Raw genomic sequence first — 18,683 nt, forward strand, 5'->3', positions numbered from 1 at the left:
CACCTGCGATGTTTACACCTGTGATGTTACACCTGCGATGTTTACACCTTGATGTTACACCTGCGATGTTACAACTGCGATGGTTACACCTGCGATGGTTACACCTGCGATGTTTACACCTGCGATGTTACACCTGCGATGTTTACACCTTGATGTTACACCTGCGATGTTACAACTGCGATGGTTACACCTGCGATGGTTACACCTGCGATGGTTACACCTGTGATGTTACACCTGTGATGTTTACACCTGTGATGTTACACCTGTGATGGTTACACCTGCGATGTTACACCTGCGATGTTACACCTGCGATGGTTACACCTGCGATGTTACACCTGCGATGTTACACCTGTGATGTTTACACCTGTGATGGTTACACCTGTGATGTTTACACCTGTGATGTTACACCTGTGATGTTTACACCTGTGATGTTTACACCTGTGATGTTTACACCTGTGATGTTACACCTGTGATGTTACACCTGTGATGTTTACACCTGGCGTCTTTTAAAAAGTCCTAAGATTAATTTAAATAGAGATATCATGCATGCATTCATGTAAATGGACGTCACTTTTAACCTTTGTTAAAATAAATATAACAAACCAATGTGATTAGTTAAAATAAATATATTATTCCTGTGTCCTGACTTTTGGGCCATGCTGCATATAACACGAACAAAACAAAGGTCTCCCGGGAAGCCTTAACAGACTGTAGGGGCAAGTGCTGTTAGCCAGCACCTATGAAGGCCGGCATGGCACACGAGGAGGTGGGTGACCAGCACCACGCCCAGACGCCTTTGTCTCCCCAGTGGCGATGTTTACACACCACTACACCAGGTACTCATTTGAGGCTGAGTCATCCTAGGGGAGGCCCAGGACCGGTCCAAATGATCGTCACCGGTGTTGACCGTGAGCGGAAATCGAACTCGGGTCGCCGGGTTCGTAACCGCTACACGAACCGCTCCCCAACGTAAAACGTCTCTCACACGCGTGCGTGCGTGCGTGCGCGTGCATTGGGCGGACATGGTTCTGAGCACCGCATTTCCCCTGCGATAATGAAGGAACCAGGTTGCCCATTAGCGTCGACCAAGACATCATCGTCGCCAAAAGTCCACGTTGGCCGAAGCATCACGTCTCAATTCGTGCATCCATGGCTGCGACTCCCACTTCATCGATGGCGAGGCAGTTTCATTGATGGCGAGGCAGTTTCATGGATGGCGAGGCAGTTTCATCGATGGCGAGGCAGTTTGATCGATGGCGAGGCAGTTCCATCGATCGCGAGGCAGTTTCATTGATGGCGAGGCAGTTCCATTGATGGCGAGGCAGTTTCATTGATGGCGAGGCAGTTTCATTGATGGCGAGGCAGTTTCATTGATGGCGAGGCAGTTTCATCGATGGCGAGGCAGTTTCATTGATGGCGAGGCAGTTTCATCGATGGCGAGGCAGTTTCATTGATGGCGAGACAGTTCCATCGATGGCGAGGCAGTTTCATCGATGGTGAGGCAGTTTCATTGATGGCGAGGCAGTTTGATCGATGGCGAGGCAGTTCCATCGATGGCGAGGCAGTTTCATTGATGGCGAGGCAGTTTCATAGATGGCGAGGCAGTTCCATCGATGGTGAGGCAGTTCCATCGATGGCGAGGCAGTCCCATCGATGGCGAGGCAGTTTCATCGATGGCGAGGCAGTTTCATTTATGGCGAGGCAGTTTCATCGATGGCGAGGCAGTTTTATTGATGGCGAGGCAGTTCCATCGATGGCGAGGCAGTTCCATCGATGGCGAGGCAGTTTTATTGATGGCGAGGCAGTTCCATCGATGGCGAGGCAGTTTCATGGATGGCGAGGCAGTGTCATCAATGGCGAGGCAGTCCCATCGATGGCGAGGCAGTCCCATCGATGGCGAGGCAGTCCCATCGATGGCGAGGCAGTTTAATCGATGGCGCGAGGTCCTTGAGCCAGAAGACGGCGGCCTGCAACCACAATCTTCTAGGGGACCGTCCATAAATGACGTCACGCACCTGGGAGGGGGTGTGGGGGGGAGTCAGACATTTGTGACGATGTGTGACGAGGGGGGGGGGGGGAGGTTTGAGAAATGTGATGTCACATCTAAATGCGCAACTTTAAATAAATACAGACAACACGTTCTACTTAAATTTCGATTTAAAGCTTTCTGGACTGCAAGGATTCATCTTCTGTGGTTCTTTCGGTAAAGTCACCACGTAGAATGAGAATAAAATAATAAATTTATAAAATAAAATAACACAATAAGAATTGTATTGTGTTGTTCAATTCAATAAGAATTTTATTGTGTTATTTTATTTTATCAATTTATTATTTTATTCTCATTCTACGTGACTTTACCGAAAGAACCAAAGAAGACGTTCTACTCAATTAAATAGACATTTTAATAAATGTTTTCTCCTACAACATCAGAGTGCAGCGCCACATTAAACACGCACTACAATGACAATAGTTTAAAGCGATTTGAAGCATGTTTTATTTTTTAAATATATATATATTTTTTTGGGGGGGGGTGGGGCAGAGCTTTGTGACGTTTATATTTGAGGGGGGGGTCTGACTTTTTGTGACGCCGTGTGACGAGGAGGGGGGTGGGGGGTCAAAAATCGTCCAAAATCGCGTGACGTCATTTATGGACGGCCCGTTAATCTCGCCTCTGCCGCGCCTGTCGAACCCCCTTCCATGCGGCACGGCTCCCTATTGGCTGTGCGGTTGATGGGTTCTGAAGGAAATTGCTTCATTTCGTTTCGTCCGGAGGTAGAAATTACGTGACGGAGACAGCGCCTTGTGTTATTCAAACTCTCCAACAACGACGTCAATGATGATTTTTTTTTTTGAAGTGCGGCATGAACACACAGCACGTGCCCGTTGCAAGTCACGGGGCTCGTCCGACCGATTTGAAACGGACGACCTCTGGTGGCGATTTGAGCGTGTGGGCAACACGACGACTAATGGCGAGGTGTCGTGCTCAGATTGTCAATGTTGGCTCTCCAACACGCCGGTGTGTGCTGGAATTCGTCACCAATTGGTCACGTTCTGTTTGCACGATATCATGGGGGCCGTCCATAAATGACGTCACGCACCTAGGGGGGGGGGGCGGGGTCATCGGACGATGTGTGACGACGGGGGGGGGGGGGCGGTGTTTGAGAAATGTGACGTCACATCAAAATGCGCAAAACTTTAAATAAACATAGACAACACGTTCTACTTAATTAAATAGACTTTGTAATAAATGTTTTCTCCTACAACATCAGAGTGCAGCGCCACACTAAATACGCACTACAATGACAATAGTTTAAAGCGATTTGAAGCATGTTTTTTTTTGGGGGGGGGGGCAGAGATTTGTGACGTCATATTTGAGGGGGGTCTGACTTTGTGACGCCGTGTGACGATGGGGGGGGGGGGGGGTCAAAAGTCGTCCAAAATCGCGTGACGTCATTTATGGACAGCCCCTAAGCCGTACTAGTTGGCTGTGTTGCGTGTTGGCGGGTTTAACGACACATTTATACACATTTATATATTTTCGCGATCTAACCCAAAATACCTCTGTTATGGATGATAATGGTCACGAAAGCCTCCTCCGTGTGAAACTGCGATGTTGTGTCCTGCCGTCTGTCCACAGGAGGGTTCATGCAGGACCCAAACCCTGGGCACCCTAGATGGTCCCACGTCACACAAGTGGATTGCGCCTTGGATAAAAAAACCGCCTTATTATAATCCTTACTCTTTGGTTCTTTCGGTAAAGTCACGTAGTAGGTATAAAATAAAATAAATCGCGACGTTTCGGGCGCAACACAAGCGTCCATCATCAGGTGGGAAAGCCTTGGTCTGCTGCTAAGGCAGACTGTTTTACTGGTAGGAACCTCCTGGTTCCACCAGCCCATAGGGGATTATTGTGTCCGTCCGTCCGCCGTGCATCCAAAAATGGGAGGGGTGGGGCTGGGTGGAGAGGGGAGGGTGGGGAGGGGCTGGGTGGGGAGGGTGAGGAGGGGCTGGGTGGGGGTGGGAGGGGTGGGGCTGGGTGGGGAGGGGCTGGTCACCCCGTGGTGCCCTTATAAAACTCAACGTTTCACCTACTCACGCCGGCTTGTGCCCGCCCTCACAGTCGGGCATATTGTGCTGAATACACCACGTGGTGCCGCCGTTGACCCTGGCCATTGACCGAGCAACCCAACGTTCCTACCAGCTCCCTCCGCAGGAATGTGTTAAAAGGTTTGAAATGGGTGTAGCTCAAGGGTCATAGAGAAGTGGCCGGGGCTAGTGATGTTAATGTGACAAATTAGCATGTTAATGTGAGAAATTAGCATGTAACGGCTAATGCCCCAGTCACCTGGTATTCTATCGCTTCAAAAATATTCTTCCATCTGGGTGGCAGGCTGGTGGGCATGCAGTGGCGACGATCGTGCCTCGCAGCAAGAGGCCCCTGGGTTTGAGTCCCGACTCGAACGCCCATTCTGCATGGCGTTTGTACGTCCTCTCCTCCTGTTCCTCTGAGTGCGTGGGGAGCAGTGGTGGCATGCTTCGTGTACTGCCGTACGAAGCCAGCGACCTGAGTTCGATTCCCGCTCACGGCCAACGTCATTGATACAACTTTGTGAAGGCTATACGAGGGATCTGATATTTTGAGTGCAAGTGAGTTGAGCGGGTGGCGTTTGTGTGTTGTCTCCACGATTTGCATGGGAGTCCCCCTGGGTTTTCTGGCTTCCTCCCACAGCTAAACACGTGGACACAATGTCATTGGTGTTGGCCAAACATTCCAATGTTAGCAGGACCCTCCTGAAAAAAGAGTCTACGGATTCAGTGTGGCTGTCCCGGGTAAGCCAGTGGTTGTCTAAATCACAAGGTGATGCCGAGCTGTGGATTCTTTGCGACATCTTTATTTGCTTTAAAGCTTTCGTGACTGCAGGGATTCATATTCTTGGTTCTTTCATTAAAGTCACGTAGAAGGGAAACAATAAAATAATTTAAAAAATAAAAATATTAAACAAAAACATTATCACGACGTTTCGACTGAAATATACAAACACAGAGACAATTTCAACCGAGAAGATGGATTCTGGCTTAGCAATCATTGGAAGGATTTGATAAACCATTTCGGGTCTTAATTGATTGATCATGCTTAAGGTGGCTTCAGACCGCATCCATTATTTTTCGTCTCCCCCCTCTTTTCCGAGCATAGATGGACTCGTCCATCTGAACAAACTGTCAAATCGCTATCCGTGGTGCTAACGTTAAAAATAACCGCCACTTTTTTCAAAATTTTCTTGTTGTGGTTTTCACATCTGATGATGACTGCTTGTGTTGCAGTCGAAACGTCGTGAGAATTTTATTGTTTTATATTTATATATTTTATTATTATTATTTTATTGTTTCCCTTCTACGTGACTTTACCGAAAGAACCAAGAATATATATCATTGGAAACCTCATTTGCCAGTAACAAAATATGATAATTGTTTTTTTTTGGGTTCCGACCGCAGGTATTGTGGTCAATGTAAGCATGACTCCTTGTAAAAAAGGTGGCAGTTTTGTTGCCAGATGAAAGGGTAAAAAAAACAATTATAAGAATATATATCTTTATTTGCCATATATCCCCGTCTGTTTGCACGGCGCAATAATCACTCTCGTCTCCATTCTCAACGGCTCCGTGACTTAACTTTACTGTGAATGTTTTTCAAGCGATTTGTCCGACCCAATATTCGTTGCAAGAAATGTATTTAATGCAATGCTTATTCGTGCGTGCGCAGTATTTACGATCTGTTTTGTTGTGCATTTGTTTTCGTGCTGATTTCCTTTCGCTTGTCTTGATCTGTACTTTGTAATGAAGTCATTGTTTTTTTTTTCATTATTCTGGTGACCCAATTGGGACTCGTCCCGGTCTCTTCAGTTCACACCCGGTTTAATAAGACAGACATGCGACCTCAGCTTGATGTGGACTGACATTCATCGTTGTGGTTGCTAACGAACACGTAGCTTATTTCACACGCCAAACAAATTAAGTAAAACAAGATTCAGGCCAATCAACCAATTGACCTCCTGGGACAACAATTCCCAGCAGCAACTTTGGTCGAGATTTATTCAAGTGAATGGTGTTGCTGCCACTTTGGTGTAATGGTTTGTACACTGGACTTGCAATACAGAGCTCACTCAGTTGATCTACCCCCGCGTGGCAACTCAGGCACATATGGCAACTAAGGCCCACGTGACAATTCAGGCCCATGTGAAATCACAAGGCCCACGTGAAACCACAAGGCCCACGTGAAATCACAAGGCCCAGGTGAAACCACAAGGCCCACGTGAAACCACAAGGCCCACGTGAAACCACAAGGCCCAGGTGACAATTCAGGCCCACGTGAAATCACAAGGCCCACGTGAAACCACAAGGCCCACGTGAAATCACAAGGCCCACGTGAAACCACAAGACCCACGTGAAACCACAAGGCCCAGGTGAAATCACAAGGCCCACGTGAAATCACAAGGCCCAGGTGACAATTCAGGCCCATGTGACATCACAAGGCCCACGTGTCAATTCAGGCCCACGTGACATCTCAGGCCCATATGACATCTCAGGCCCATGTCACATATTAGGCAACTAAGGCCCATGTGACAACTCAGGTCCATGTGAAATCACAAGGCCATGTGACTACTCAAGCCCATGTGACGTCTCAGGCCCACGTGACATCTCAAGCCCACGTGACATCTCAGGCCCACGTGGCATCTCAATTCCACGTGACATCTCAGGCCCACGTGACATCATAAGGCTCGCGTGAGGTCACAGTGGCGCTGTGTGCTCTTGCTCACTTTGCTTACAGAGCGGAGCACGTGTGCACAGTCCGAGATCCTTCCACATGGACGCCTCCATGGACGTTTTCGCCGGCGGTGATTTCCGCAGAGCAGGCCCTCAGCTGCAGCAGCGATTTGTGAACCACGCGGCCGGAGACGGCGGTGTGGACATTGGGGCTGTGGCCGGCGCTGGCGCCTGGGTTGATGCCGGCGCTGGCGCCTGGGGCGGTGCTGGGGCCGGGGCTGGCGCCAGGGCTGGCGCTGTTGTCGGTGCTGGCACTGGTGACTCATGGCGCAGACGTCGCTGTCGCCCTGAATTTGGCGTCGCGCTGCGCAGAAGCATGCGGGTCGCTACGATGGCGCTGCGGCGCAACCTGCGTCGTTTCCAGCATCAGCTACGGCAGCGGCAGCAGATGGGGCGAGCATAAGTGCAGCATCCACGGTAACACCACTGGAGTGTTTTGTCCAATTAGCTTCATCATTTATGTTTGGTTTAGTCCGCGTGGTAATGATTGGACCAAAAATATGCGAGGTGAAAGCCTCCACCACCCGACAGTTAAAATATTACATTGTCGCTCGGTACACAAGCGTTGAATGACGCGCCAATTGCTATCATTTCAGCTCAACTCACCGGCGAGTGAGTTTGTGAACAATCCTCAACACCAAACTTAGCAAACGTAGGTATTTTAGCACGAGCATTGCTTCTCCAGCAATGAGTGACAACTTATTTTGTTTGGCTGTCGGGTGGTGGAGGGTTTCATGCTACAAATTGGCCAGATCACTCCTACGTGGCCAAGACTAAAAACAAAATCATGAATCTTAATATTAGCGACGAAAACGGACGATGTGTTCAGTCATTTATGTATACGATTGTAGTTGTAGTGGTTGTGTGGAGTTGATTGTTTTTGTGGTACTGATTGTTACTGCCCTGTGTTTCATTCAGAGCCTGTCGAAAGAAAGAATACGAACACAATTTCCCAGACCTGTTGATGATAAATACAAAGATACCCCGTATAGCCTTTAACGGACTGTTGGGACGAGTGCAGTTCGCGAACACTTCATGAAGGCTGGAATGGCACACGAGGGGGTGGGTGACCAACTGCACGCCCAGCCACGAACACTACACAATACAAGTAAACCCACAGTCCTCCCAACCCACACACACCCACATGTACAAAAGTGGTCAACTGATTTAACTAAATAAACTTGAAAATGGAACTTGATATGGACTGTCATTCACTGTCGTTGATAATGAACAACATTTACACGGGGCAAGAGTTCTGTTTTATTTCCTTCTGACCAAAATAAATTACACAAAGCCACATCGAGGTGCATCAGCTAAGGGCCCTTGAGGGCGAATAACTCCTAAGAGCAACTTTCCTTGAGATTAAGTCAACAGGATTCTATTCTACAGTGTTCTTGCACACGATGGCCGCAATATGTTCAGGAGCTAAACGCCAACGTCTGCTGGCCATGACGAGAGGGCTTCCGCGAGGGAGTTCCGTGTCGTTCTCATGTTCCTCTTCCATTGAAGGAACAGCAGACCACAGTGATTCACTTACGTCAGGGGTGGGGAACGTCCGGCCCGCGGGCCGTGTAAGCCCCGCGAAATCATTTGGTGTGGCCCTGCCAAGGCAACCGCAGGCGGGACTCGAAATTCAATAAATCTAGGTAGAGCAAACCTGGAAAAGCAGTTGCGAGTAGCAACAACATCGTCAATACCGGCTAACATCGCCACACGCCTCGCCAAAGAGAAGCAGTCCAGCCCATCGCATTAGGGGCGAGTTAATTAAATGTTTGACCAAATATAACGGGCTTTTTTTAAGTTGATAATTTTGTATGGCCCGCGAATGATGTTATATAAATATCCAAATGGCCCTTGGCAGAAAAAAGGTTCACCACCCGTGACTTACGTGGTCAGGTTGGCTAGCAGCAATCCCTCGCCAACCGTGGGGGTTAGGGCCCTGAAACCCCTGGCCCCGCCCCCCTGCGGTTGGCAAAACCGTGGTTGGCAAGACTGAAGGCTGATGGAAAAAAGGGGGTTAGGTTCCACAGCCACTATTAACTCTCTTATCGAAGCCTAACTACCGCATCCTACGCATTTAGTAAACTTGAGAAATATGTCCAGTACTGTAGAACACACAGTGACTCTGTATGAACAAAATGCAATTTTAATATTCATCGTGAACAAAAAATAATTTAATAACCATTAATATCAATAGTGAAGTCCAGATAACGTTAAGAGTGACGCTGCCGATGATGATGATGACGATGACGTTAGGTGATGGGGGGGGGGGCACTCCGCTCACACAGCCCAGATGCCGCCCTACCGACGCCACAGTCTCTCCACGCATGAGACGATCGAACAAACTCAACCACAACCCTCTCATTGCCCTCTTCACATTACGCGTCACCTTCACCACCATTACCACCACCAGCTTGAAGCTTATGGGGGAGAGGGAATGATCATGGGGACAAAACAATAGTGGCATTGCACAGTAGTTACGGTACAACTTTCACGAGGTAGAAAATACATCACTACTACGCTCTAACTGAATGACGTGGACAAGTACTGTGGCATTCAGGGCAAGCGTGATGGGTAACACGCGCTTGATGCACCCCTGGTGTGGTAGATGCGTGAACAAAACTGGATATTTGAAAGATACATCGAGACATAAACCCAGCGCCGCCTGTTGGCCTAAAATCACGCCACCCCTTCTGGATCACATCAGAAGCCTCACTCCATGCCACAAATACATATGAAGGCGAGAGACGGAAGCAAGTCTGGACTGCGTCCGGCATAAAAAATAAACATCTCTCGCACAGTGATCTTATCGTCAAACCGCCCGGTTTCAACTTTCTGCACCGCCAATGGTCGACCATTAACCGAATCAGGACCGGGACACGTAGCCGATGCGGCCACCTGATGCACAAATGGTGCATCAAAGATTCGGTGTCCTGCGAGTGTGTGGTCACGAATCCCAAACTATTGACTACATTGTAAACACTCTGCAGCTGCTGCTGTCTTTACTCCTTTGAAGGAGGAATGGACGAGATCCACTCTACTTCTGAAAAGAGAATTAAGTGGATAACAAATCTGAAATATGTAAAATCACATCTTTAATCCAGGGTAGCTGGGAAAACCAAACCGTGGTTACGCGAATCAGTCAACCATGGTTAGAAAAAATGGCATACGTAATATTGTGCGTGGATACTTGAAACCGTGGTTGGCAAAATTGTAGTTGGCGAGGTATTGCTGTCCTGTACGTTGAACTTATTTAGCACTGTACATAGTTAACCATGCTAATAGGAGGTGTGGAGGAAGGACAACAAGCTAAATGCAGTTCTAAAGAAATTAGTTTTCAATGAGATTTAAAAGTGCATAGCTCCAGTGGCTTCATAATTTTGTCGCTGTGCTCAGGTTGATTGGAGCGCAACTTCGTGTTAATGACTTAACTAACATGAATGCCCACTAAATAACTTAACGAACATGGACACTCACTAAATTAGTTATTTAGGGAATGGAGGAACTGGTCTCTTGGTAGAGGAACTGGACTCTTGGTGGAGGAACTGGACTCTTGGTAGAGGAACTGGACTCTTGGTAGAGGAACTGGACTCTGGTTAGAGGAACTGGACTATGGGAGAGGAACTGGACTCTTGGTAGAGGAACTGGACTCTTGGTGGAGGAACTGGACTCTTGGTGGAGGAACTGGACTCTTGGTAGAGGAACTGGACTCTTGGTGGAGGAACTGGACTCTTGGTAGAGGAACTGGACTCTTGGTGGAGGAACTGGACTCTTGGTAGAGGAACTGGACTCTTGGTGGAGGAACTGGACTCTTGGTAGAGGAACTGGACTATGGGAGAGGAACTGGACTCTTGGTAGAGGAACTGGACTCTTGGTGGAGGAACTGGACTCTTGGTGGAGGAACTGGACTATTGGTAGAGGAACTGGACACTTGGTGGAGGAACTGGACTCTTGGTGGAGGAACTGGACTCTTGGTGGAGGAACTGGACTGTTGGTGGAGGAACTGGATTCTTGGTGGAGGAACTGGACTCTTGGTGGAGGAACTGGTCTCTTGGTAGAGGAACTGGACTCTTGGTGGAGGAACTGGACTCTTGGTGGAAGAACTGGACTCTTGGTAGAGGAACTGGACTCTTGGTAGAGGAACTGGACTCTTGGTAGAGGAACTGGTCTCTTGGTAGAGGAACTGGTCTCTTGGTAGAGGAACTGGACTCTTGGTGGTGGAACTGGACTCTTGGTGGAGGAACTGGACTCTTGGTAGAGGAACTGGACTCTTGGTGGAGGAACTGGACGGTTGGTGGAGGAACTGGACTCTTTGTGGAGGAACTGGACTCTTGGTAGAGGAACTGGACTCTTGGTGGAGGAACTGGACTCTTGGTGGAGGAACTGGACTCTTGGTAGAGGAACTGGACTCTTGGTAGAGGAACTGGACTCTTGGTGGAGGAACTGGACTCTTGGTAGAGGAACTGGACTCTTGGTAGAGGAACTGGACTCTTGGTGGAGGAACTGGACTCTTGGTGGAGGAACTGGACTCTTGGTGGAGGAATTGGACTCTGGTTAGAGGAACTGGACTCTTGGTGGAGGAACTGGACTCTTGGTGGAGGAACTGGACTCTTGGTGGAGGAACTGGACTCTTGGTAGAGGAACTGGACTCTTGGTAGAGGAACTGGACTCTTGGTGGAGGAACTGGACTCTTGGTAGAGGAACTGGACTCTTGGTGGAGGAACTGGACTCTTGGTGGAGGAACTGGACTCTGGTTAGAGGAACTGGACTCTTGGTGGAGGAACTGGACTCTTGGTGGAGGAACTGGACTCTTGGTGGAGGAACTGGACTCTTGGTGGAGGAACTGGACTCTTGTTAGAGGAACTGGACTCTTGGTGGAGGAACTGGACTCTTGGTGGTGGGACTGGACTCTTGGTAGAGGAACTGGACTCTTGGTAGAGGAACTGGTCTCTTGGTAGAGGAACTGAACTCTTGGTGGTGGAACTGGACTCTTGGTGGAGGAACTGGACTCTTGGTGGAGGAACTGGACTCTTGGTAGAGGAACTGGACTATGGTAGAGGAACTGGACTCTTGGTGGAGGAACTGGACTGTTGGTGGAGGAACTGGACTCTTGGTAGAGGAACTGGACTCTTGGTAGAGGAACTGGACTCTTGCTGGAGGAACTGGACTCTTGGTTTAGGAACTGGACTCTTGGTGGAGGAACTAGACTCTTGGTAGAGGAACTGGACTCTTTGTGGAGGAACTGGACTCTGGTTTAGGAACTGGTCTCTTGGTGGAGGAACTGGACTCTTGGTGGAGGAACTGGACTCTTGGTAGAGGAACTGGACTGTTGGTAGAGGAACTGGACTCTTGGTGGAGGAACTGGACTCTTGGTAGAGGAACTGGACTCTTGGTGGAGGAACTGGACTCTTGGTAGAGGAACTGGACTCTTGGTAGAGGAACTGGACTCTTTGTGGAGGAACTGGACTCTGGTTTAGGAACTGGTCTCTTGGTGGAGGAACTGGACTCTTGGTGGAGGAACTGGACTCTTGGTAGAGGAACTGGACTGTTGGTAGAGGAACTGGACTCTTGGTGGAGGAACTGGACTCTTGGTAGAGGAACTGGACTCTTGGTGGAGGAACTGGACTCTTGGTAGAGGAACTGGACTCTTGGTAGAGGAACTGGACTCTTTGTGGAGGAACTGGACTCTGGTTTAGGAACTGGTCTCTTGGTGGAGGAACTGGACTCTTGGTGGAGGAACTGGTCTCTTGGTAGAGGAACTGGACTCTTGGTAGAGGAACTGGACTCTTGGTGGAGGAACTGGACTCTTGGTAGAGGAGCTGGACTCTTGGTAGAGGAACTGGTCTCTTGGTAGAGGAACTGGTCTCTTGGTAGAGGAACTGGTCTCTTGGTAGAGGAACTGGTCTCTTGGTAGAGGAACTGGACTCTTCGTAGAGGAACAGGACTCTTGGTGGAGGAACTGGACTCTTGGTAGAGGAACTGGTCTCTTGGTGGAGGAACTGGACTCTTGGTGGAGGAACTGGACTCTTGGTAGAGGAACTGGACTCTTGGTGGAGGAACTGGACTCTTGGTGGAGTAACTGGTCTCTTGGTAGAGGAACTGGACTCTTGGTAGAGGAACTGGACTCTTGGTAGAGGAACTGGACTCTTGTTGGAGGAACTGGACTCTTGGTAGAGGAACTGAACCCTTGGTAGAGGAACTGGATTCTAGTCATCTCAATTCGTTATCCCATAACACTTCTGCAGTGTTGTGGCAGATTAGAGATAAAGTGATGAAATAAAATAAGATGATTTTCATATGTTTAATAGCTTATTTAAGTGTTTTTGTTAATAGAATTAATACAAAATTGCAGGCCAATATCATTATCCACCAAGTTTGCTATGCACGGGCATCTGCGTAATTCATCCTTCATCGCAAATAACGAGGGAAGACTGTCAACACATTCTTATGATTCCATGTGTAGGGTTATTTCATATACTTTTGACCCCACTGAAATGCATTCGATAAGAAAAGACTCTGCGGACCCTCGATTTAAGGCAATCAAGGGTCTTGGGCTAGCCACTATTTCAGCAGTTAGAGGTTTTTGTATTTTTTTAGGGTGATTTTGTTGTGATGGTAATTGGGGCTGTTTTGTTTTACTCCTTTGACGACGTTGTCCACCACACCAGGCCGACCAAAATATCTTTCACACAAATCATCCTTCACACATTGCGTTGTAATGCATCCCCATTCTGGAGGTATCTCCGCCTTACCAACCCCATAATGCTGCGCCAACTTGTCGTTGAAATGGTGCAAGACTAACTTCCAGAAGAGGGGGTTTTCCAAGTCTGGATCTGGCGGGATGTTCCAGTCTTTGTACAAATCGCGAAGGTTGTTGAATTTTACGGGCATCTTTCCCGTGTCTGCGTTGCAAAAAGTATGCTCACCCATCCTTCCATTCTTTTTCCGCGCCATGGAGGTGGTGCACACATCGCACATGAACGTCCCGTCATGATGCCTCCTGCCCATGAGCCCCTGGGGATAGTGAATGGTGGCCGCGTGCTCCCTGTGGTTACCCCCTCCGCGATCACAGGGAGCTCCACACAGCGGGCACTGCTGACCACAGCCTCGCAGCATCCACAGCAACTGCCGGTGTGGTCTCACGCGTAGGTCTTGCAATGTATTCTCAATGTCGCAGGTGTCACCGCAATTTGGCTGAACTTTGCAAATGACCACCCCCAGTTGGGCGACGACCATGGCCAAAAGTTTATCGAGACTTTGGGCGTCGACGAGGGGGTACAGATCGAAAATTTTCAGCAGCTCCAAGTGCTGGAACACGATATCTTCGGCAAGGAATTCTTTTAGGCTGCGGAAGAGATCAGCCACCGTCGCTGGGATAGATTGTGCTGCCTTCACTGCCGTCATTGAGTTTGCAATTTTTGATTTGAATTGTTCTACAATGTGTTTTTTCTCCAGGCAGATGTTATGCCAGTTTAAGAATTCACATTCCTTGCAAAAGTGGATGACATAGTTCTTCACCCAGTCGTGTGTGACATCTTGATGAGAACGTATGAAATTTAAAAAAAGAGTAAAGTCTTCCTCCATGAGCACGTATAAGAGGACGTTCATATGTAGGTGTTTACGGCTCGAAAATGCGTTGCTTTTTCCTCTGATAATTTTCACGAGCCTTGTCCCCAACTGCTGATGGATACTTCTCACAAGGGCCGGCTTGATGAAACATTGACAAATGGCGGCAGCGATGTTCTGTCTTTCATCCCCACTTTGGCACATTTGTCCCAAAAGGTCCCGGGCAGTGTTCTTTATGTCCGATAGTCTGTGCTCCAGTAGCGCCTTGTCCAGTCGCGTGAATGCTTCTACAGCGATAGAGCAAACGTACAGCTTGATGTCAACTTTCAGTTGAGAATTGCATCCTTTGTACTCTGCGTTCAACAGCGAATCAATGTGCGCCAGTAGCTCGTCCCACTGCTTGGAACTGTAACTGATCTTCGTGTTGGCGTAGCCTTCTATAAAGGCGGTGCAATCTCTCACGACATCACTCACGAAGGTGGAGATGCTCGTCCATGAACGGTGCATTTCACTTGTTGAAAGTTTGTGTTCCGCATCCCTGATGTTGAATGTTGTTTTCCCCAAGTCGCACAATGGTTCAGCACTTAAGCGTTTTCGACAATTGTCATCTTTGGACAATATTTTTTCAATATCAGCCTGTATTTCCTTATTTTCAAGCAAAGACACTGACTCTGACCAAATCCGACTGAAATCACCTTGAAAAGAGTTTTCGAAAAGTTCAGCGCAATTGTTTTTGTAGTTCTGCAGGAGTTGTTGAATGCACTCAACGATCCGTTGTGTGAAGTGGCTTACCACGAATGCATGAGACTTTTGGCTATTTTCACGCCTATCATATTTTCCAAGAGCTTCAAACCGTTTATTTTCATACTTTTTAAGAGCTTCCAAACGAACATTTTCTGTAAACATTACGTAACTGTCCAAAAAGTCGTCTTTGTATTTCAGAAGCAAGTGTGCATCTGTAGATTTGTCAAATATATCCTGTAACAGCTCCATAAATTGCCCTTCGTTTTCTGAAAATTCTTTCTTCAATTGGCCTTCTAGTTCAGCACACAACTCGTCAAGCTCCGTATGTTTTGAGTTCGAGATTTTGTTTTCTGCGACGTTCAGCCAGGTATCTACCTTGGTGCTGAGCTTCGTCTCCCAGTCAGAGTACTTACTGCACAGTTGGTTGTAGGGGTTGATGACATCGAAGTTCTTGAAACTGAAAATAAGGATTTCTTTCTTCATGGCGGTCCATATGATGTTCAACCAATCACTGAACTCTGACAGAGTGTGAGTGTATTTCTTCGATTTAAAGTTTTCCAAGATGTTCTTTTGTAGATCAAGCACTTTGTCACTGTACTCGGCATTGATGGGCTTCACCAGCAAGCCACTGGTCCAGAGCTCCGGCAAGTAGCAGTTGTCGTTGACCATGTCGTACTCCATGAATTCAGAGAAATGCTTGACGACCGTGTCCCTGCCCTTGAGCTTCATCGCCTCAACCGCGCTCTCTTCCAGCAGCCTGAGGATGCTTTCCCGGCCCTCTGCATTCTTGTCGTGCGCAGACAGATCCCCTGAGCACTGGTGGATAAACATGCAGGAGGGCTTCTTCCCGGCATCAATCATCTGTACAATGGCGCGGAGGGCGGTTCCGAGGATGTCCTTCAGCTCCTCTGCGTTCTCCATCCTGAGGTTGAACAGCACTATGTCGCTCAGGCCGATGAGCAGTGTGGCTAGCTCGGCGTCTCTCTCGCCCGTTGGACGGTGTGGTGAGTCCTCTGGGGAATTTAGCCCCTCCGAGTCGATCACCAGGAAGAAGTCGCATTGCAGTTTCTCCCTCAGGAGGGCGTCGACGGGCACAAGATAAGCGAACATTCCCCGCGTGCAGCGGCCGCTGCTCACGTCGAACTGCAGGCCGAACATGATGTTGAGGAGGGTGGACTTCCCCGTGCTCTGCATGCCGAGCACGGACAGCACGGGCATGCGCACCTCTTCGCCGAGCATGCGGCAGACTTCGTGCAGGACGTCCGTCACCCAATCCATTGGGATGCAGCCGGCCTCGCCGTCCATGAGCTCCAGGGGAAAGCCGTCGAGGAGGAGCTGCGCCATGACCGACGGCAGCGCCTGGGATCCGGGGGGAGCTGCGTCGCAAGCTTTGGACGCCTCGTAGATCTGTGCCAATTCTCGCATGAAATGCTCCACACTCAGCGAAAGCAACAGTCCTGGGGTTCTTGATAACGAATCGAGTTCTACTTTCAAGGACTGAAGAAAGAGCAAGTTCGTTTTGGAAGACTTTGTTAGTTCGCGGACGAATATCTGCATTGGCGGGGAGAGCTCCAGCTTGGACTGCTGCTCCCGAAGTTTGTGTTTCACTGTCTCGATGTTCGCGCGGTATTCTTTACATTTCCTCTTGCTGATCTTGTTCAGGCGCCACTGCTCTTTGTCTAGCTTAGCCCAGTCATGCCACAGCTTGCCCTGACGCGGAAGCATCAGCTCTTTGATGGAGCACGTGCCGGGTTTCATGATGTAATCTGTGACGTTTTTCACCGACTCTCTGATGATGCGTAGATCATTTTCCCCTTCGTCGATGACGATCTTAAGCGCTGAAGCAGTCCCAATGGCTTCTTGCAAACTCTCTTTCTTGGACTCGATGGTCCTCACGGCGTCGACAACGAATTTTTTAAACGTTTCCTTGAACGTAATTCTCGTGAAATCTTCCCCCAAAAAAACGTTCTTTTTTTCCAATTTCAGATGTTTGCAGACGCACAATAGTTTTCTGCGTGTTTCCTCCTCTGCAGCTCTTTCCGAGTCTAGTACAAGAAATGGCTTTGAATTCGGATCGAAATTTGAGGTCAAAAAGGTGCTTTCGCTTTCTCCAACTTTCTCCACGAATACGAAGAGCACCCCCGATGTTCTTTTCAAGAATTCTAATTGGATCGGGCTATCTTTAGCATCACCACGAAGATTAAAAACGGCAACTATATCCCGGAAGAGGTCAGAGTTTTCATTGCCACGTGGCAGGCTAAAGCAAACCTCCACCACACCGTTGGCAATTTTTCTGTCGGAATCCCTGCATATCATGTTTCGGTGAACGAATAAATCGTGCTGGCCATTGCTCAGGAACATGTTGATGACCTCCGATTTGGACACTTTGCAGTTCCCGATCCGCACAAAGGACATCATGGGCATCTTCGCTCTGGCCACGGAATCTTCGACGTGGCCTCGGCTGCTCATTTTTTCGTGAGGTCTCCAAATGTGAGTCACGGAACGCATGGCCCACAGCAAGAAGGTGAGCGTGCCTTTGTTGGAGTCGGGCAGTAACAGAGGCAATGCAAATTGGCACAGAGACATCTTGACCATAATTGCCTGTTGCAAGCACCGGTCGGCACACAGGAAGACCGCCGCTGTCAGATCCAATATGCTGATAGAATTACGCCTAAGGGTTGTGGCTGTGTGGCGTTCGGTTAGAAACGCGAACTCGTCTTCAGCTTTTTCCGGCTGGACCTCAGCTATAACGTTCCCGGAGCTGAGCTCTGTCGTTCGAGAATTTGAATTTGCAGCAAAAATGCCGTGAAGGAAGTGCATGGCGACGTCTTGCAAGGAGTTGGGCTGCTCCTTCTTGGTGTTCCTTTCGGATACTTGTAAGACGTCCTTGAGCGAGAGTTTGTGCGGGTAATATTTCCACAGGTCAAGGTCTTCCAGGAGCGTTTGAAAAGGGGATTTCTTTTTGGCACAATCGGCAAGGCCACGCAGTGCGGAGAGAGCTTCAGTGCTGTCAGATTTAAAGGGAACGAATAACGTCACGAATGTTAATGACACTCTTGACGAATTTACTCAGAATTATAATGTATTTAAACTAAACCTTTTAATGTTATTTTACCAGGTATAAAAGCTCACTCAGCTGTATAGCTATCTTTACCACTGTATTGAACTCGCCTTGTTGTCTTTTTTATATTCTTTCAAATCTTTGGATCTACAGACTCATCTCGCGTAACAATTTAATATTTCATATTCTTTGGTTATTTCGGTAAAGTCAAGTAGATAGAAAAGGTTGTCTACATTATAGACTGCCTGTACACTCACTCAGCTTAATAACCAGGCTACAGTCTACATTATAGGCTGTCAGTACACTCACTCAGCTTAATAACCAGGCTACAGTCTACATTATAGACTGACTGTACACTCACTCCGATTAAGAACCAGGCTACAGTCTACATTATAGACTGACTGTACACTCACTCCGATTAAGAACCAGGCTACAGTCTACATTATAGACTGACTGTACACTCACTCCGATTAAGAACCAGGCTACAGTAT

At 48.3% G+C, this 18,683-nt stretch overlaps 1 protein-coding gene across 1 annotated transcript; it reads right to left on the reverse strand.

Annotated features, from left to right (window-relative positions):
- Positions 1 to 12,810: 12,810 nt before the first annotated feature.
- Positions 12,811 to 18,502, reverse strand: LOC116955431 (interferon-induced very large GTPase 1-like). The gene has a single exon (XM_032976507.2). The coding sequence runs from the start codon at positions 17,949 to 17,951 to the stop codon at positions 13,395 to 13,397; it is 4,557 nt and encodes a 1,518-aa protein (XP_032832398.2). The 5' UTR covers positions 17,952 to 18,502; the 3' UTR covers positions 12,811 to 13,394.
- Positions 18,503 to 18,683: the final 181 nt, after the last annotated feature.

This window comes from Petromyzon marinus, chromosome 59 (assembly GCF_048934315.1).
Source record: "Petromyzon marinus isolate PM22_M1 ecotype Great Lakes invasive population chromosome 59, UKy_Petmar_22M1.pri1.0, whole genome shotgun sequence".
NCBI lineage: Eukaryota > Metazoa > Chordata > Hyperoartia > Petromyzontiformes > Petromyzontidae > Petromyzon > Petromyzon marinus.

What these genes read in the sequence shown, in the direction of transcription:
- LOC116955431 (XM_032976507.2), bottom strand. Translation starts at nt 17,951, where the DNA reads ATGCACTTCCTTCACGGCATTTTTGCTGCAAATTCAAATTCTCGAACG.